Source organism: Cyclopterus lumpus, chromosome 6, assembly GCF_009769545.1.
Source record: "Cyclopterus lumpus isolate fCycLum1 chromosome 6, fCycLum1.pri, whole genome shotgun sequence".
Classification (NCBI taxonomy): Eukaryota; Metazoa; Chordata; class Actinopteri; order Perciformes; family Cyclopteridae; genus Cyclopterus; species Cyclopterus lumpus.
In genome coordinates this window covers 9,407,065-9,427,012 of record NC_046971.1, presented here as the reverse complement: position 1 = coordinate 9,427,012, position 19,948 = coordinate 9,407,065, and the positions used below count along the sequence as shown (strand labels likewise).

The 19,948-nt window shown below is 40.2% G+C and overlaps 2 protein-coding genes across 7 annotated transcripts; one reads left to right on the top strand and one right to left on the bottom strand.

Annotated features, from left to right (window-relative positions):
- Positions 1-181: 181 nt before the first annotated feature.
- On the bottom strand, positions 182-9,559 carry caprin1b (cell cycle associated protein 1b). Of its 4 annotated transcripts, none has more exons than XM_034535518.1 (18): positions 9,388-9,559; positions 7,880-8,044; positions 7,718-7,780; positions 7,511-7,603; positions 7,159-7,397; positions 6,981-7,063; positions 5,074-5,298; positions 4,905-4,957; positions 4,729-4,812; positions 4,179-4,388; positions 3,996-4,104; positions 3,823-3,884; positions 3,638-3,730; positions 3,005-3,151; positions 2,507-2,660; positions 2,175-2,351; positions 837-943; positions 182-728 (listed from the first exon to the last, which is right to left on the bottom strand). In XM_034535518.1, the coding sequence occupies exons 2-18, from the start codon at positions 8,042-8,044 to the stop codon at positions 642-644; spliced, it is 2,151 nt and encodes a 716-aa protein (XP_034391409.1). In that variant the 5' UTR covers positions 9,388-9,559; the 3' UTR covers positions 182-641. The 4 variants fall into 4 exon arrangements, with proteins under 4 accessions (XP_034391409.1, XP_034391408.1, XP_034391410.1 ...); XM_034535517.1 differs by having other exon boundaries at positions 2,175-2,354; positions 9,388-9,558; XM_034535519.1 differs by having other exon boundaries at positions 2,175-2,354; positions 7,517-7,603; positions 9,388-9,558.
- lmo2 (LIM domain only 2 (rhombotin-like 1)) lies at positions 9,229-18,722 on the top strand. 3 transcript variants are annotated; one of them, XM_034535523.1, is made up of 6 exons: positions 9,229-9,394; positions 9,487-9,526; positions 12,278-12,389; positions 15,022-15,577; positions 16,531-16,746; positions 17,516-18,722. In XM_034535523.1, the coding sequence occupies exons 4-6, from the start codon at positions 15,537-15,539 to the stop codon at positions 17,739-17,741; spliced, it is 483 nt and encodes a 160-aa protein (XP_034391414.1). In that variant the 5' UTR covers positions 9,229-9,394; positions 9,487-9,526; positions 12,278-12,389; positions 15,022-15,536; the 3' UTR covers positions 17,742-18,722. The 3 variants fall into 3 exon arrangements, with proteins under 3 accessions (XP_034391414.1, XP_034391415.1, XP_034391413.1); XM_034535524.1 differs by lacking the exon at positions 12,278-12,389; XM_034535522.1 differs by lacking the exons at positions 9,229-9,394; positions 9,487-9,526; positions 12,278-12,389 and having other exon boundaries at positions 13,610-15,577.
- Positions 18,723-19,948: the final 1,226 nt, after the last annotated feature.

The following is a 19,948-nucleotide window of genomic DNA, read 5'->3' as shown; positions in this document are numbered from 1 at the left end:
TGTGGTAACAAATTCAAATCACAGGCCGCTGAAAAGTAATAAATGAAACCTTCAAAATAAAAGACAATCAACACAGAGTACAAAGTAATCATTAGAACAGAATTATCCACTACAGTATTTAAAGGTTGACATATTTCCACTGACTCGTGTTTCATTGTACATCAGAGAACTGAGGCTGAAGCATGGGTATGCAACACAACTTTATTGAAACTCTTGAAGCAACATCAATTTACAAACAAGGAAACGGGAGCTCATTGAACATAAAACGCTTTTCTTTTTAGAACCAAAATGACAGAAAAGAACCGAGAAGGGGAATAAACTCCCAAGGGGTTGGACCAGCAGTGGCAGGTGCATTTTTTTATACAAAAAATAACTTATGAAATCTTTCAAGTTTACAGGAATATTGTTAACACCTGGCTTGTGTAAATCGATGATTGGATTTACAGCTCAGCTTGTGTTTCAGACTTTAAATGATTTAATATTTCCAAATATCAAAGCAGGCATTACTTTGATTTAAGAGACCACTGATGAAGAACAAAAAAAAAGAGAGAACATGAGTGAGCTTGGGCAAATGCATTCTTGAATTTTGAATTTTCAGTGTGGTGCAAGTTAGTCAGTCACAGTCATTATGAAAGGCCTTTTCAGGATCGTATTGCCTGAGTGCTGCCTCTCGACACTCCTCTTGGTCCCTGACCAGCTCCGCGTTTGTAGTTTGGTTGGTAACCATCCTTGAGCAACAGAGGGGAAAAGGAAAGAGACATTTTAGAAACTACTCCTAGAGACCGCAACGGTGACTTTAACACATCCATTGTGAGGTCTGAATGGCTCTTTCATACCCTCTGATAATTCCCGTTCGAGTAATCCCGAGGTGTGTTGAACTGAGTCTGTCCATAACCAGAGTTTGGAGTGTTGGCGAAAGGAGGACGATAACCATCGTAGCCACCTAAAATAGGAAGAGTTTAAACTTAAAATGCTTCGATATAAACAATAAAATAAGTTCTGACTCGTAAGCCTCTTTCAGACATGCATGCAATTTGACATGACAACAAGCACATGCGTCACTTTAATGCAAGTCACTGCAATCTAACAAAGTCAAGAGTATCACCTCCACGAAAACCCGTAAAATGTATCTGAATTTAATCAGAATGCCTTGAAATTAACTGAAAGACCACAGATATTAGTTTAAATACACACAGAAATGAAATTAACTTCATGTTCCTTTAGGAGCACTGTAATATTTATCATTAAATACGACTATAACACAGTTGAAAAGCTGTAACGATTCTTCTCATGTGAGATTAGTCTATACAAATGTTTTTCCCCTCCTCCTGCCTCAGAAGGTGTTGAAAAACAAAACAAATAAACCGTTTCAAAAACAATAATTAACAGTTTATCACTCCCTCTGTGTGTGTTTTCATCTTTAATTAATGCCAACTGAAATTCTAAATATCACACAAAACCCTTTAAATACAGCATGTGAGTTAAAACAAGCGCCCCGACATGAAGTCCTGTCTGCAATGCTTGTGGACGGTCAAAACAGTAATAAACATGCAGCAGAGTTCTTTAATGAATAATAAAAATTGTATCACATTCGTAATGGTCATTAATTAAGGCTTCAAAAAAATATTTAAAAAATATATCACCAATACTACGTAGTCTATAGGACTATGTCTGACTGACAAAAAGCCATTAATTGCAGCAATATCCAATATTCCATGTCTGAAAAGAGCTTCGGTACAGTGGTTGTAGGTTGAGAGCATAGACTGTAAAAAATATGGACATAGATTTCTGAATAACCATTGTGAAGCTCCAAGTGAGTGGTTTTGGCCGTCATCATCTTGGCAATGACGACCCAGCCCAACTAAAAATGGGCGGATAGCTGAATCCTCGGTGCAGCTGAGGAGACAGCTAGCAGCTAGCAACCTGAGACAGTCTATAACTGTAAGCCTCAATATGAATTAAGCAGGTGAGTAATATAACAATTCAACCTCTGTGCTGTTGTCATAAATGAGGAAATTAGCCACAGAGACCAAAACAGTCTTTGGTATCAGGCTGTAAACATGTATATTTGTGGTGTTAAGTTGTTACCATGGCGGTGGATGGCCATTCCAGAAACAGACATTTCTTGGCTTCATTTTTCATCACCAGAGGTTGCCACTTGGTGGTGATCTTACCTCTGAATCCATTCGATGATCCTCTGTAGCCATTGATCATACCCCTGGCATTACGAGGTCCACCGCGAGACATGCCTCTGCTGTTGTAGAAGGACTGACCCTGCCTGACGAAGCCTGGGCCCTGCTGGGGAGGCTGTTGATGGCCTCCTGACTGGTCTTGGGAATGGAAGGCACCAACTACTAAAAGAAACAGAGTTGGTTTGCCCCAGAAAAGATGCACGTCAATCTTGAGTCAAAGTCAAACACACAGTATTTACATAGAGGCAGGAAGGCAAATCTGGCACAATCAATCCAGCGAGTTAATAATGAAGAGAACTAGAAAATCAGCCCACCAGTTTGCAGTGGTTCTGACTGCATCTCAGCCTGCTCCACAGGATGCTGCGGCTGGCTGCTGAAGGCTTGGTTGTAGCTGTTCTGGTATTGGCTGGCCTGGTTCAAAGCCTCGGTCTCATTTGCTGGTGGGACCGGGGCATTGAGATTGAACACCTGAGAGAACAAGGGCCACATTGTGGTGAACCAAAAGCAGAGGAAAGGTCACATGCTCATTAGTGGTTAAGTCTGTTACTCATTATTTCCTTGACATAGACTTCACTACAAACCCATACAACTGCAATATGATGAAGGGGCACTTAAGGACTCCACAAGCAATTCCTAATGGAAGTCATTAGCAATTCTCTATTTTAATTCCACCGACAGTGGCGCACAGAATCCAGCAGAGACCTTTATTTTAACTGCCTGACAGGCCAAATATTCACATTTAATGCTTTTAATACAGATACTATTTGATAACGCGGGCAATTCTTCAGTAAGTGTCGTCACAAGTTCCTTACTGTCTGCATTGACTGGAATGGTGCTGCGTTGACATTGATGCCACTACTGTGTGGAGCTTTGGAAACAGGCTGGAAAACTTGTGTTTGAGAGACAGGTGGGTGAGCTGTAGAGGGTGGAGGCTGCTCTGACGACAAGGACACGGAGGTCTGTCGAAGATGGAAAACACAAGTTCAGCAGGCCGAGACATTTATCAACATCATATATTACTCAAGTGCAGGTTTCACTATTAATTCCCTTTCTTTACATTTTCTTGGCCGGAACCAAAAATGAGATGACGATATGATGTAAGCTGTTAACATGTACTTGGTATTTTCCCTGGTTCTTTAAATCATTTAGCATTCTTCAATTAACTACTTGCATAAGGTGTATATTTTACAGACAGATTCAAGTATGTTTAGACTACTTTAGTCTACTAGATACAACACCGGGGCTGGGTCTCTGTTTATATTCTTATGCGGAACCTTGCTTTGAAGATTATAAACATGCTTCAACCCTTTTTAAATAAAAAAATATAAATATAAAAACACCTTTGCCCAAATGAAAATGTCTTATGTTAGACAAGTTCCCTGAATTAAATCAGGTAAAATCAGGTTTTTCACACAAAAGAGACTCTTTCAAAGCAGCATGTTTACCTGGATGGGGTCGATTGTTTCCGTTGAGGGTCGAGGATCTGGCGTGTGTGAGGTCTGATACATGGGGGGTGGAGTTGGGGAGACGATAGGAACCTGAAAACAGTCAAAATGTAACATATTCGCACTCAAAATGTCTTCAACGTGGCCACACAATCAGCGTTGTCCATTCAAGATTGATTGCTTACTTGTGTGGGCTCAGGTTGGACAGGAACAGTGTTGGGTTGCGATAGCCGGGTTTCTGGGTGAACTAAGAAGATCATTGCAACTTCGTAAACCAGAAAAGTAATTTCAAGCTATTGAGTATGATGATTACACAGCACAAGGCCTCATAACTAAGTTTTCTCTTTGTAAAACACACCTGGAGGACACACAATCTGTGGTAAGTCCATGTTCTGAGCAGGTTTCATAGGCTGTGCTGAGACAATGGCAGGGTCGATGGGCTGTCCGTCAAACTCCAGCATGGAGTCCTGAGAGTAGAGAGGTGATGAGCAACGTGCTTAATATCTTTAGCAATCAGTCGTTACTAGCACCAAATTCCCACCTGCATGAAGTTGTACGTTCCCTGCATCTGTGCCATTAAGTCCTGCACCACCTGCTTCCTGGCCATGGGGTCAGTGGACGGCACAGGAGACACCGAGTTCAAGGAGTGGGTCTCCAGGGCAACAGGTGAATCCGCAGGCTGCTGCTGCTGCTGCTGCTGCGGCTGCTGCTGCGGCTGCGGCTGCTGCGGCTGCTGCATGGCACTGGCTGCCTGAGTAGAAGATGGGCAGAACAGGTGAATAAGGAACATACAGGAAAGTACCTGAGACATTAATAGTGAAAATAAATGTATAATATTTCTGAATTAAGTTATTTTCTTTGATCAGTATTTGTGTCTGCGCTGTTAAGTCAGTGATGAAGGAGATCCATTTAAATGTTGACCAGGCTATGTGTCAAGGTTGCCAACAAATCATCTATAGTTATCTGCCTTATAAACATAGCACATGATAACAGCAGCAGTCACTTTACTTATTTGAGCAAAGAGTATTTTGTTGTTTAATATTCATCAAAGTAAACTGCAACCCCAGAAAAACAACATGTCTGCAGCATACCTCTGTTTCCGTGGCCCACTCATCCCCCTGCTCCTTCTCACTGCCGCTGTATGTGCCGTCTGGAATGAACTGTCTGTTTATAAACTAGAGGGAAACGCATTGAAAATCAGCACAATGCAAACAAATAATAATAATATCAGTCAAGACTTCACTGGAAAGGGGACAATTAATCTCACCTCTGTTGTTTCCACCGCAATGGAATCTGTGAACTCCTCAATTATTTCAGTTTCTGTAAAGAGAAAAACTATTTAGAGAACGCTGTGTCGATATTGTTATGGCTTCATTACAAAAGCATTTAAATAACAGTCAGTTTAATGTAGCACGACTTAGGAGTGTGATCAGGACCTGCATCAGCCGTCTGACTCTGCTCTTCTGCTTCTGACGATTCAGGTACGACAGCTGCTGCTTCTGATGCCGTCGCAGCCGCCGCTGCCACCGCTGCCACCGCTGAGGCTGGCTCTTCCTCCTCCTCGTCTTCCTCCTCCTCACACACTCCGTTTTGGTGAGATGGAACCCGGTCAAAGTACCCACTCAGCAGAGCCTGGTCCAAAGTCTCTCTCAGTGCCTTGTCTAGGAGAGGAACAAGTGATCAATTAAATCAAAAGCAAGCTATACAAATCACAACAATGAAACAATGTTGTTAGCTGCTGCGTCTAAAAAAAAAAATAAATAAAAAAGCTAAAAGCCATCAGATCATAGTGTAGAGGTGAACGACCACATTGTTGAAATCAACGAAGAACACTGTTCCTGTAAAGCCAGGTAGGTTTTTATTTACTGTTAGAATAATTTATAATCAGAACGTGTTTACATTCAGTATACCTTCAGTATTTAATGATTGCATGACAGTCTGGTCGGAGCAGAAAAAGTCTGCGTTTAAGGAATGGGACTTAGTGAACGGCTTGCAAAATAAATTAGTACTTTCACAAGTGAAGATACTGTCTTCAAAAATGTCCCCTAAAGAAACTACATAACGATTAGAACAACGATTGGTCGATTAATTGACCAAAAGCAATATAAAGCCACCCACCGAGATGACAATTATAAACACCGCCACCCGCTGTAATTTTAAACAGAATCTCAACTGTTGTGTTTTCAGTTTGCAGTCAATTCAAAACATGAATTGGTTCTATGTAAATATTTGCTAGTTATTGTAGTCTTCTATGAAAGCCAACTGACTATCTTTGTGATTTGGACTGCTGGTTAGACAGCAGAACAAAAATAAAATAAATAAAGTATCAACTTTAAAGCCACTGAAAACTGCCCATCTGGATAGCCAATCGCCACCTCTCTACACTGCACTCTTTTTGGCAGGCACCACTGATAATGACCTAAAACCTACGGCAGCATTAACATAAATCTATGATTTCAGGAAATCCAAGGCCTAACTAACTTGTTGATTGACTAGATAATAAATATTATACTATAACAATCATGACTCCTGATTCAATAGAACATACTAGAAGAGCCTTTAAGCTAGCTCAAGCATTTCCACTTTTGGCCCTTCAGACTAAGCAGGTCAGTGTTATTTCCTTTACTGCAACAGGCTCCAGGCCAAGAAGTCTGCTGCTGCCTGAATAAATATCACCCGGAGTCACTAAATGAGACCTCCTTACTGAGGTAAAAGTGTTGGCTTGTGTCACTACATGGAACTGGGTCACCAGTATCCCAATGTGGCTCCAGAGATCTGGTCGAATGGAACCACAGGCGACAGGGCCACTGGCACCCTGCCCCGCTGCTGAGTCAGGGTGAGCCCACAGCGCTCAGCCCTCAAGCAGAATGCAGCAGTGCAAGTTCGGAGGCCAGGTCGCTGAGAATGCAGTACACCCATATCCCCAAGCCCTGATTTTTCATATCACAGCACTGCACACAAGCTGCTTTAACAAAATACATTAACATAGTAAGCAGTGCCTTAAGACAACACAAGTTATGTTTAGATCATTTGACAACTCTATCTACCTTGGGATTACTCAAACGTACAGTTTTTGACAGATTATTTATATATCATTATATAAGAATAAGAAAAACAGAAAATAGTAACCAGTGATTTAAAAAAATCTTTTCTCTTAAATTGCTTTAAATGACTGATTATCAAAATGGTTGACAATAAATTTCTAAAAAATGAATAATCATTTTAGCTGCAAAATGCAGTGTGTGCTGAAAATAATTAACTCTAATGCAAGTCTAACTAAAATATTGAGCTCTCTTGATTCTGCTCGCAATCATTCCTAGGCTCCAAGTTGAATTTCACTTACATGTTGTCCCAACCACAGCCTTGTCCTTCCCTTCCAGCAGGTCCCAGAGGTGCACAGATGCTTCTTCATACTGGTCAACCAACCTGCAAGAGTATAGATAAGTTGTATGGTTCCTCCTGTTAAAAAAGTCATTATTTTGCATCTCAACTTCACCCAGATATCAATGCCTCTGACCTACCTGACGTTTTGGTCACGGTCTGGCCCCACTAGCTTGTAGAACTCATCAAACGCTGCAAGGTCTGCATCTGTCAGCAGGGGTGATCCGCCAACTCCCTGCTTCAGGTCCTGCCGCACATTGTCCTCTCCCAGCCGGTCCAGAAGGAACTGCAGCTCCAAAATTGTCTTCAGCCTCCTTTGCTCTGCCTCCTCCCGCTGCAGCTGCTCCCGCCGTGCAGACTTCTTCACCACCTTCTGGATCTAAAAAAATCAAATTAAAATAATAATATACATGAGCCACATAAAGTCAAGTTACTAGAAGTCAGGGTGGACACCATTCTGTGGGAATTGTTTTTACAAAAAAAGTCAGTCACCCTTACATCTTGTCCCAGTGTGATGAACGTCTTCTGCAACTCTCGGCCAAATTCCAAGTTATAGGTGATTTCCTGGAATTTGGTGAGTGCGTCCTGGAAAGACAAAGAGAAAAAATTAAACATTGATAGGTTTCAAACTCTATTAGTATAAAATTACAGGATTATTTGTTCTCATGTACAACATTATGAAGGCTTCAATGCACCCACCAGCTGGTCCTGATTGAGACGTTCCCCTTTATCCTTCCTGACTTGATAGTCATCCAGTTTACTCTGTAAAAGAACATACAACATGTTTTTTAGGACACACAAAGACATAGGAATGTTGTTTTCAGAAAGGCTCGGGAACAAATGGCTCTTAACAGAACTCACCTTTTTCTTCTCCATGTTGCGGACCTTCTTGTCGAGGACACACAGCACTTGCTTCATAACTTCAGACTGTCCGCCGAGTGCAAAATTGCCCATTGACCCTGGAGCGGATCCCACATCTGGGCTGGCAGACTGTACTGTCCTATTTGCATTCATCGCTGAGGGCATCTAGAGATTAAAGTGTGAATGGTTAACTTCTAGTGGTAATAAAATGAGGCCTCCACATATAATTATTATATACAAAAATAAACAAAGGATTCATTGAAAATGAATGTCGTCAGAATGTCAAAGTTATTGTTGAACAGACTTTTAAGTCACTAAAGGCTAGATGATGACTATTGTGGACACGATGATTAGGGCTGCAGCTAACCATTTTTTATATATTGATTATTTGGTTGATTATTTTCTCCGTTTAATTAATCACTTGATCTGTAAACGGTCAATAATAGTGGAAAATGCACCAATCGAATACTCCAGATCAGTATGAGTGCATATTCAGTTTCTTTGTCAATAGCATTATTCATATAAATAGAGTTGAGGTATCAGGAGAGTTACGGTTGGATCCTTGCATTCCAAGAAAATAGTAAAAAATGTTTACTATTAAAAAAAATATTTGACAGGAGGCCCAAATAAATATATTCAAATGACAAATAGTCCAAAACCTGAAGGTAAGAGTTTACTTTTTTCAAAATAGAAAGTAGAAATCTGGGCAAACCACAAAGTGTTCACATTTGTGAAGCTGAAAAAAAAAATGTTTGGGTATTTTTGCTTCAACAATTACGTTGACGCCTGCTGACAAAATGTGTTTCTGGTTTATTTTCTTAGTCGATTGATGGATTTATGAACTGATCTGTTCTACATGAGGTAACGTCAGATTGCATGATACAGTGGGCCAAGGTGAATACATTGACAGATGAGATGAATGTCACATAAATCACATGTCAATTAGATTACACATGTATTGACAGAAGTAAACATAGTAATATACAGAATAACGAAAGTGGTTGAGGTTAGATTTAATGGCACAAGAACAGCAAGTGGTGGAGCACTATCAATGTAATCTAACTGTAAACTAGGTGTAAACAATACATAGACAGGAAATATAGCTTTAATAACAAAATAATACCACCAGTCTTACCACAGCCTCAAAACCCATTTCATCGTGGTAACTAGCTAACGTTGTTCTGTGTGTGAACTGAAGGTAGGACGGATTTAAACCCCGCGTTTCACCTTTCCACAATATGTTCCCTACATCTGCAGCCACAATGCTGTATCTTCTGCTCGCAGCTGTGTGGCTAACAGTCCCCCCAAACAGTGGGGTAAGCTCGCAGTTGTTATCTCTGAGGTTTGGTAAAATGGCCCTTGCCGCACACCCGTTAGCACAGACCATTGACTTAGTAGCATCTTCGCGCATTGCTAGCTTGGTTGTCTGGTAGCTACAGCGACTCGTGCTAATCAGCAGCCGGCCGGGCGCGGCGTTACCTTGGCAGCACGACTACGGATTCACCCACCTTGATGGTATGTATCCACAGGGGAGCTTGCTAGCGATTTGTACGAAACGGCCAAGTTGTTATTATTGTTGTGTTGCTTTATTTTCTCTTTCACTCTAGTGTGGGATCCGCCCCGCCGGCCTCACCGACAACTGAGACGGTACGAAAGACTGAGAAACTCTTTATAAAGGCGAAGGTCCGTTTTCAGCAGTCGAAGATATACCTGAACAGAAAAAACACACTTACAAACTTCAATACAGAGTAGATTTATCAATAGCTATATATTCATCAACAGCAAACAGCATGCAACAAGTTGATCGAATATTTAATTATAGGATAACCTTTTTGCAATGAAACGTTGTGAAGTTGCTATTTGTGATCAGGCAAAAAAGTCAACAGCCGCTTGGCAGAAATTCTGCACAATCATTAGCTTTGATTAAGCTATTCTATTCTATCTCTCTGTGCCATATAAAGTATTTTTTTTTCTGCAGCAGCTCTCCCATCCCATGTGCTCGTATGGTTCACAGCTGCTTAACTACACACATTGCTCATGATAATACATCACTGTGTTATCTTTCGCGCATCAGTTTGAAGTTCAAGTTCAGCATGAAATTTGTCATTTTAATATCTGAAGATGTCGCTACTATTCAAAGTTAAAATTGGAGTAACTACTTTGCAAAATATTAAGTTGCAAACAGTATAGGCACAAGTCTAATTCCAAATGCAGAAACCAAACACACTACTAAAACCAAAATATAGATATGTTAAGATTTCATCCATGAACCAATAATAATAATAACAACAATAACAACATTTTAATTCAATACAGTAATACATTCTAAAAGACTTCTGAGTAGGTCCAATATAAAATAGGCTGCATGAAGTGTCAGAAAGGGCTATTTGAGTCAGCAAGACAGATTATTTTGTAAAATTAATGTAATACATCTGTAAATTCGAATAAAACAATTCTTATAATCATGTTCAGTTTAAATATGCTAAAAATGGTTTATATGACTGGTTACAATTGTTTTTCCAGAATAATTAGCCACTTTGTTCATCAGGAGAGTTACTGAACACTCCTTGCCCTGTGCTGCCAATGTGGCCTGCCCCTTCTGGAGAAATGCATTCATGTGTTCTAAATCCAGATGGATGTCAAATTGACCATTGAAAGATTATCCTGCAATGTTGATCCTGCAAAAATAGGACATGTAATTTTTCCCATACATTTTCATATAATTATCTGTGCAAGCACTTAAGTCATTGGAAAGTCTCAGATTTATGGATGAACACAGCTGGTTCTAGATATCATGCTAATGCTGCTATCTGTTCTGCCTCCTTTAACCAGTAGGTGTCAGTAAAGCTCAGCAGCATGATCAACAACAAAGAATTAATGCAGTAAAATTGATGAATTGATCATTTGTTAATGTGCAGCCTCGGAAATGTGTAGATTTACAATCCTTTTCTAATTAATTGACTGACACATATACTATTAAGAGACAAAACATAACATGTGCATACACACACACAGAATAAATGCTGAAAACAAGGGAATACCTTTCGGTATCTAACATTTCCAATGAATTTGGGGCTGCATTGATATTTTTCTGTTTTTGCTTCATCAGTGTTTTAGGGGAGCAAACTAACCAGAAGAATGTGAATCCAGCTTTCTTTTGTTTTGCCAAATACAGGAAGCAGTTAACATGGCTACACAGCTTTTTGATTGCACTGTTCCACTGAAAGTGTTTTCTTTTCGGGATAATACTGATAATGGGAGGATCCCGAGGGTGAGAGAAGCTCCCTTTCAACGAGTGACTCATTTCCGCAGCCTGCTGTATTTCAATCAAACAACAACACAGTCCACCGGCCATTTTCTAAAAGAATTACAGGGTGTTTCCTCGTCTGACCTGTGATCTTAATACCTTGACATTTTAAAACTTACAATGAATCCTGCAGTAATTTAAACCCATGTGGAAACAGTGAACAATAACACATCTCCACCTCAGTAGGCCTGTGTCCGTTTTGGAGAAGGGGTTTGAAAGAGTTGCCAATTATCTCTTCACTTCAGATTAGGCAGGAAGCAGTCGGCTTTGCTATTGCGGTTCCAGAGTTTGTGCTATCAAAGCGTCAACAATACATCCACGATGCCTTTATTTCAGGAAATGGGCCTGCAAGTTTGTGTGCAGATAGTCCATGATGTATGGATAAGCATCTTTGTTCTATTACTAATTAATAGATCTATTTAAATCTCTCATGATTCAGCAAGATGGTGGGTAATGGTTGTACATCCTGCATCAGCCTTGTTATACTTTTTAGGAGGCTATTTAGGAGAGTACTTGTGACTTGTAGTAATTCAAATTATTTGCTGAATGATGGAAGAAATAGCCGTTAAGTAGATTTCAGCTGTTTGCTTAGTGCTGATGCTTATTTTCCAGTTGCCCTCGAATTCCACACTGCTTTCAACTCCATAATGCTCTCAGTACCGAACAGGCAAAACAGGAAGCTGGACATGAGTGAAACCACTTCCCAAAAGGTTGTCTACATTTTAACTGTTTGCTCCCCAAACTCCACATTAATTAATTAATTAAAGCAGAAAAAGACTTGCCCATGACATAATATTAAATATTTACAAATTGTATTTGAATAATTCAAATTGAGACATTAAGTTTGCACTTTCTGGTGACATTTACGAAGGCTAAAGACACAAATAAGGCCGTTATCGCCAAATAATGACAAGCTAGTTTTTATGGTGCGCTGCAAGCTGTGTTACTCCTATCATACAGAACCATCTGGAGTCAACCTGTCTATCCCCTCTCTGTCTAAACCACAAGAGGGGTACCAACATACATCATGTGTGTGTGTGTGTGTGTGTGTGTGTGTGTGTGTGTGTGTTTGTGTGGAGGTGGGGTGGTAGGAAGTGAATGCAGTGTGCACCAACCCCCCAGGAAAGCTTCAGTTGTGCACGGCCGTTGCACATCCTCCGGGCTTTTCAGTCAACCCCACAGGAAGATGTGGATGACTTGGATGTCAGTACTGACTTTCTCTTTTCTTGTTTCTCGTCCATCCTGAATTTGTTCTTGAGCAACACGACATTTTGTTCATGGTCGGTCATTATGGTACCGATGAATTCCGCAGACAATCAGTTGTGTTTAAAATTACAAATACTGTTGTGCAAACAAACCCACAAAACATTATCTAAAATCCCTGCTGATGCCAAGGATTCTGTAGAATATTGAATTTTCAAAGAAAGATTATGTGAAAAGCCATTTTATGAAATTGCACAGAATGTAGTTGATAACTTAAATGCAGTGTTGAAATAAGAAGATAAAGCGTATGTCAGGTTGTTGCTTTAACGTTTTATTTAGTGACATTAGGATTGAATGTTCCTTATTGACCTTGGAAACAGTTCACAAAAAACTCTCAACACATGGTCCCTCAGTATAATCTGGAGATTTATACTGTATCTCAAAATCTCAATTTGTAAGCCAACATGGACTATAGATGTCCTTAAAGTGCTAATAAAACACTTGAAAGTAACTTTCCATTACTAGTGCAAACTCTTTGGGGTGAGGAACAGTGTGATTTGGAGAGAAAGCTCCAGATCAGCTGCTGAGTGGACCTGGTGGTGTGATTGTTTTTATCAGCTCCCATGGGAAAGGGAGGGATTTTAAGAGGGTCACATTTTTATTTTGTAAAGACTAAGGAAACCATCATAGCCTTTGCACCGTGCTGTTTTGTTGTACAAAGACAGTACATGTGAAAAAACCTAGCACTGAGAATATCTTTAATTTAAAGGATAATTAGTTAGAGTTGTATCTCTGTCAAGCTGCTCTGCTTTCTGTGTGGCTGGCAGAACACAGTGCCATGCTCGCCTCGCTCCTGGGCCCTCTCAGTTCTGTATATCCAGAGACAACTGCCCAAGGATACATTCAACCTGAATTTAGAGTTTGCCTGCAATCTTCCTTTGTTGGATCTGGTTAAGGAGCTGACTGTGGTTACTGGAGTGCTTTATCTCCTGGCCCAGTCCAACTGCTGTCTGTGTCCCTCCCTCCAGCAGGCAGCCCGCAGGCTTTGGCAAGAGATAAGAGGAAGAGCCCACAGCAGGTCTGGTTTGAAAAGGAAAGGCTGCGAGGACATCAACTATGTGGAACTATCATTTATCACAGAGACAACTTTCAAAAGACCTTATTTTGGGTGAATTTCAGCTTCTGCTGTTGTCAAGTCTGTAGGCCTATCGTGTAATCCAAGAGCTGTGGAAAGAAGACAAACCCATAGAGGGGAATCAATAGAAGAATAGGAAACTATGCAGTTGACAAACTATATCTATTTTATCTTCCACAATTTCAAAGGTGGTGGGAAGTAACAACATGTACCCAAGACCAATATTATGTGTATTCCTTTTTATTTACGGTTTCCTCCACTCAACTATCTCAGGGGGAAATATTGTACTTTTTACGACATGCATCTGAAAGCTGTAGATACTGGTTAAATGGCGGGTTATAAATGGACATACAAAACATATGCTCATTTCTAAATGTTATAGCTTCAACCACACAACATACATGCATAACATGATAACTGCCAATTGGGCAAAAGGGTACTTTCACTTTTCATATATCCTAGTGAAGAAATGTTATAAACCCTTTGCTCTACAAACAACCCTCTTAATTGTAAGCTATTCCACCATCCATGATATTATGTTTAATGTTGTTGCTGTTTTCATTATGTGATGGCATGTGTGTTACAAAGAAACAGGTGTAATCCAGCGTTTTAAAACCATATGCACAACTAAACAGAAGGCTTTTAATATAACTTAAGAGCACCATAAGGTTCCCTGGACTTGGACTCCATGTGAAAGTGAGCACATGGCTGCTTTATTCTTTTAATATGTAGCCTACTTTAACTTGTATAATACCTTGTACCTTGAATTGATTAATACTTATTTTACAACAAGTACAGGTTATGTATTCAAAAGAATACAGAGAGAATATAGGCTAAAAGTACATCTTACCATAAAAAATACCATAAAATATCAAAAGTACTTGTCTCTACCAGACATATATATGAGCCTTCAAGGTCGAAAGTTAATGTGTCTTCAATCTTTTGTGCACAGGCGTTATTATCTGATGCAACAATATTAAATATAATAACTTTCTTTGGGGAACTTCAGGGGCTTTCCTGTTAGTTTTGTTGTGGGACAAGTAACTACTAAAGGTGACCTTTAGTGTTGCACAACTCCAAACTGAAGCGATCTAATCAGCTACACGAGATGTCACTTGTAGCTAATCAGTAGTTAATATAACTGATCTATAAAACATTATACATTATGTATTCACTCTTGATAAAGTCGAGTAATAACTTTAGCCCTTTATAAAGGATCCAATCTTAAGATCTGAGAGTAGTAGCCTACTACATATTTCGAACATTTCTTCCACGAGGGAAGTATATTGAGACGCACTGTGACCACCGAGAGAAAACACGAGGCATGCACTAATGATTTCACTCCGCTCGTTATCTTTTGTCCTATCGGCACTTTGGTGAAGCAAAGCGTATAATGACCTCATTAGTCTCAGTCACGACCTCGACCTCCCGCCTGACAGAGCGGGCCGGGCGGTGTTTAGCTGTCGCTTTAAGACCGGTTTCCCCCCATTGTCAAAGAGTCGTGAGCAGGAAGAGGGAAACGAAAGCAGGGACCGAGGGGGCACCGCCGTATTTAAGCACGATGCTGCCGCCGCACACCAACGGCGACCCGGAGGAGCGCGTCTGCAACCGGCTCAGTTCAAACAACGACCCGCGGGCACGGAGATCCCCGCAAAGTGTCCCTTTTAAATCCGCCCGGTGCTGATTTTCATTTGTAAACAAACGGACAGTCCGCAAAGTCGCTGCGGGATGATACAATTTGCTTGAGTGTCACCGCGGGTTATTGCCTCAGGAAACGATGACAGAGTCCTCCATCATCACCGCGTAGCTGCTTGAGAGAGAAACTGTCTTGTCCTGCGGCCATTTCCACAGGACTCAATTGACAATTCATTTGACACACAACAAGCCCACAGCGGCGCGTCGGAGGCTGTGGAGCAGGTGCAGGTGCAGCGCGTCGTGGATCCGGTCTGCCCGCAGGCTGCTTCACGGGTAGCCGCCGATACCTCATCTGGATCCGGCTGGACGTCATAGACATGACATCCACTATAGAGAGGAAGACGCTGGACGCCAATGAGTAAGTAGCATATAGGTATAAACTGATATATTGTTTATAATGTGTGAGGAAAGAAAACAAGGACACATTATCTGACAGCCAGACTCGGGTACAATAACTGCATATGATAGCATGGAGGTCAGGAATATCTCCTGCTGATATGAGCAAGAACAATTATCACGTTCATGTTCAAGGGCAGAATGTTAAATGTGTAAGGGAGGAAATGGAGCTCTTGGCAAGAAAAAGTTCAGTGTTTCTCAGAACCAGATTCTTAAAGGAAGGCTAACGTATTTAAGTCTGCAGGCTGATTGTCTAAAATTATTTCACAGTTTATTTTATCGGCATTGTATTCGGCATAAAGGCCCCTAAAAGGTATTTCCACCTCAAAAGCAGCTTACTGTATACCTGATCACTAACAAACTTTGCATCCAGACATTATTCAAAGACACAAAACTGTATTTTAAATTCTAGTGGAATGAATAAATACCACATTTGTCAGGCTTTGAGATGATGTACAAGAAATAACAGTATTTGTGTACCCACAACAACTTCAAGTGTTCCTGGGTTTGCATATTACACAAACTATCATATAGTTTCAATGAAGAATTGGAACAATCCGATACAGAACATATATGAATAAAATGATTTCAACAACCTTAAAGCGTCCTGTTGGGAAAGCAAAGGGGAAAACTTAATTTTAAGGGCTTTATAAATTAGCATTTGCTGTGTTGCTACAGTTCAGTATTAAACAATATCCAATGGCTCCCTCAGGTGGACAGCAGGAAACTGCAATTGTACAAGTTACTTTTGGACAGTTTAGAATCAGTGGACCAATACATAACGATTCAAGATCATATTGGAAGTTTGAGCTCAAAATATTAACAAATCAACACACATTTGAAATCATATTCTAATGTAGGTTTCCAGGTAACTTATTGAATTGATAAACAACCAATGTCTTTGTTCTCATCCAGGGAGCCGGTGGACGAGGTCCTCCAGATGCCACCGTCTCTGCTGACGTGCGGCGGGTGTCAGCAGAGCATTGGAGACCGATTCTTCCTGAAGGCCATCGAGCAGTACTGGCATGAGGACTGCCTGAGCTGCGACCTGTGTGGCTGTCGACTGGGGGAGGTGGGCCGACGGCTCTACTTCAAGCTGGGAAGAAAACTATGTCGGAGAGACTACCTCAGGTTAGTCTGATGGTTTTGGAACATTAGGATTTAATCAAGTAGTTTGTTAGTTAGCGAGACCAATATGTCGACGTAGACAAACGCCTGTTATGTATTTTTTTTTCTTCAATTGTTCCATTGTTGACAAAAACTATTAAAAACACATGAATGTGTTCAGTTTATTTTTAAGTCAATCTGACCACACACACTGCTTTGGTGCGGCAAATACTCACAAGGACACCAGTTGTTTTCCACAGCTGAAAATATTATATATTCTAGACACATTTCGAAAAATTTACATTGCATTAAAGTATAAATGAGCATTGTTTGTTGAGGTCTTTGCAAGGGCTTTGTTGACAGAAAAATAGAGAAAACTTGGAAGCACTGAAAACCTCACTTTTTTTTTTTTTGACAGACATCCTTTTATCACATGTTGTTGATTCATTGTTTAATGAGTGAATTTATATACATATATATTTATATAAGGGACATGGGGAAACAGCTTGGCCCTGTATCTGGATTTTTTAACTTCATAGTCTGCAGGAAAGTACAAAAGCCAAATGATTAGTGGAGATTGAAGTTATGCAAGAGTTTTTATTTGGAAAACTTGGATTATTAACCAGGCAAAGTGTGCGACAGCCGCAGGGCCCCTGAATGTCCCATTATTACTGAATTTCGGTGGAAATTTGTTGTTTGCAGTAATTTGTACAATTGTGCAATATATATTTTTTTTCTTCATGTTAAAATGCTTAAGACATTTTTAATTGCTGATATCTTCTCATCCATACAGGCTTTTCGGTCAGGACGGTCTCTGTGCTTCCTGCGAGAAGAGGATTCGAGCATTTGAGATGACGATGCGCGTGCGGGACAAGGTTTACCATCTGGAGTGCTTCAAGTGTGCCGCCTGCCAGAAGCACTTCTGCGTGGGTGACCGCTACCTGCTCATCAACTCAGACATTGTGTGCGAGCAGGACATCTACGAATGGACCAAACTCAACAATAACAACATGGTTTAGCAGAATGAAGAGTGTCAGCCTGCCTTTTCCTACTGGCTTCAAAGGGAATGAATCATTGATGAACACATTATCATGCATCTGACATTCATATGAAATTATTTCAACACAGAAAGGAGAGGTGACATCTCTGCATTGCTCCCTCCTTGGAGACTAATGAAGACTGCACCAGCAATAACAGAAAACTTTTCATCATAGGCTTCGTCCTTAAATGCAAATAAAAAAAGCCTAAATAATGGAAAAACTTGAACATGCAATAATAGTTTGTTTGTTATACACTGGAATTTCAGATCTTTAGCAATGAACAAAAGTCTTTGTCAGGTTTCTATTAGTCAAACACTGTTTCATCACCTCAGACCTATCTGTTCAAATGTGTGTTCAAAGTTTTCAATGAGTCTCAGTATTTCAGATTTATTTCATGGTTCGTAATTTCCTGAGAAATTTCTGGGAATAACTTTGTGACTTTGTATTAATTACAAGGAAAATAGAAACTTCGTTAAAGGAGTTGCTCCATTTAAAATCCAAGTAAATATTCATTAATTATTCCTTCATTATTGAAAGCTTAAATTCTTCATTTATGTTCAATTGTATGTTTGCCTGCGAACAAATTTCCCATTTGGATGTTAAGCTAACCTGCTGACTGTATCTAAATAACAGTGTTTTTCTCTCCAAAATACTTCCCTAGGAAAAACGAACTATTTATAAAAGATAAGAATTCATTAGGAATTTACAAACCTGTAAAATGTTGTGACATTTTCAAGTTATGAATGCAATGTCCATGTTGAAAAGTCCTGATCAGAATGATCGTGCTGTACTGGCAGGTTGAACTGGTGGCGCCCTCTAGTGATCAAGGGATCCCATGCAATACTCATTTTACTGACTGGAGCTGTGTGTCTTTTGTATCTGTGACACCTCTCTGGACTTGCACCCACGACTTTTTGGACATTTACTATTAAATACATTTTGATTTAGAGAAACACATTTCATCTTTGGCGTGAGTGTCTTTCTGGGAGTTACGGATACACCTGAAATCCATGCGCTAAAAGGAATATTAACACACAAGCTGTGCATACAGCATAGCACATTTTATATCAGTCAGAATGTAACTAAAACAACCTTGATTTTTTTAGTGTGATGTTCAGGGACAGTGCGGTGCTAAAAAAAGGAAATGGAGGAGCTGGAAAACAAAATCTAACTGAATATTTAATAGCTGGTTGTATTCAAAAGTTCTAGTTTAATTGCCTTTGCACGACAGGTACATATCATTTCCTGTCAGTAGAAAGTAAAGTATGTTGATTTCTTGTTCACCAACTGCAAAATAACAAAATACTATAAAGATTACTGCAAATAGTGACTGTGAAAGTGGGACACATCTATGGCCTTTAAGAGTGTTTTTTAACAGTAGATTCTTATGAAGTGGCGCTCTACTCTTCATATGGGGTTCAGCCACAAGAGGTCACTAAATCATCTATATACATTCCAACCATCCAATAATAATCAGTTATCAGGGCTGTTTTGGCCATGGTCAGTGAGAGCTGCTGAATATTATACTGTAAATTATTGCAAATCTATTATGAAATGCAGTCTTTTCTCATAATAAACTCCTGGCAGTGCAAAAAGAGAGTTAAGACTAGAGAGATAAAACAAAATAAATGGATGTTAATGAAGTCATGATGTTCTGGGCTGTACAGTCACTGTCTCTGGCTTTCCCCTCATTACTGTTTGTCTTCAAAGCTGGTGTCCCTCAGTGTTTCTGCTGTCTTCTTCATGTCTACCAGCTGTCAACTCACTCTGAGCTGGCCACAAGTCGTGCTCCTCCAGTGCCATCGCACAGCCTCCTGCCATCCCCAGTTATCTTTGCAGATATAAATTCAATAATTGAAACCATGAACTGCGTTCGAGGGTGGGAATGAAGGCGCCTGACCACACCTTATTAGCGCCTGAGAGAATCAGCCTTAACTGGCGTTAAAAAGTGGGGGAAGAATGTGATAGGGAATCAATTTGCAACAAAGACACAGGAGAAAAGGAGAAAAGGAGGAAAAGAAGCGAGATAGCAGACCACAGAAGCTGCAGGATGATTCCTTTAGCGTGGCCTGACAGTAGTTTCATAGACGAAGGAGGAGTGAAGGAACATATAGAGTTAAAAACCCACCCAGGCTGACATGACGTTTAAACTGAAAGAGATACTTATAGGGAAGCTAACAAGTGTT

What these genes read in the sequence shown, in the direction of transcription:
- caprin1b (XM_034535517.1), bottom strand. Translation starts at nt 8,044, where the DNA reads ATGCCCTCAGCGATGAATGCAAATAGGACAGTACAGTCTGCCAGCCCA. An exon ending in GGCTGTGGTTGGGACAACAT is followed by an intron (nt 5,299 to 6,980) that starts GTAAGTGAAATT and finishes TTCCTCTCCTAG; the next exon opens with ACAAGGCACTGAGAGAGACT. An exon ending in ATCATCGAATGGATTCAGAG is followed by an intron (nt 944 to 2,174) that starts GTAAGATCACCA and finishes TTCCTATTTTAG; the next exon opens with GTGGCTACGATGGTTATCGT.
- lmo2 (XM_034535524.1), top strand. Translation starts at nt 15,537, where the DNA reads ATGACATCCACTATAGAGAGGAAGACGCTGGACGCCAATGA. An exon ending in AAGACGCTGGACGCCAATGA is followed by an intron (nt 15,578 to 16,530) that starts GTAAGTAGCATA and finishes GTTCTCATCCAG; the next exon opens with GGAGCCGGTGGACGAGGTCC. An exon ending in TGTCGGAGAGACTACCTCAG is followed by an intron (nt 16,747 to 17,515) that starts GTTAGTCTGATG and finishes TCATCCATACAG; the next exon opens with GCTTTTCGGTCAGGACGGTC.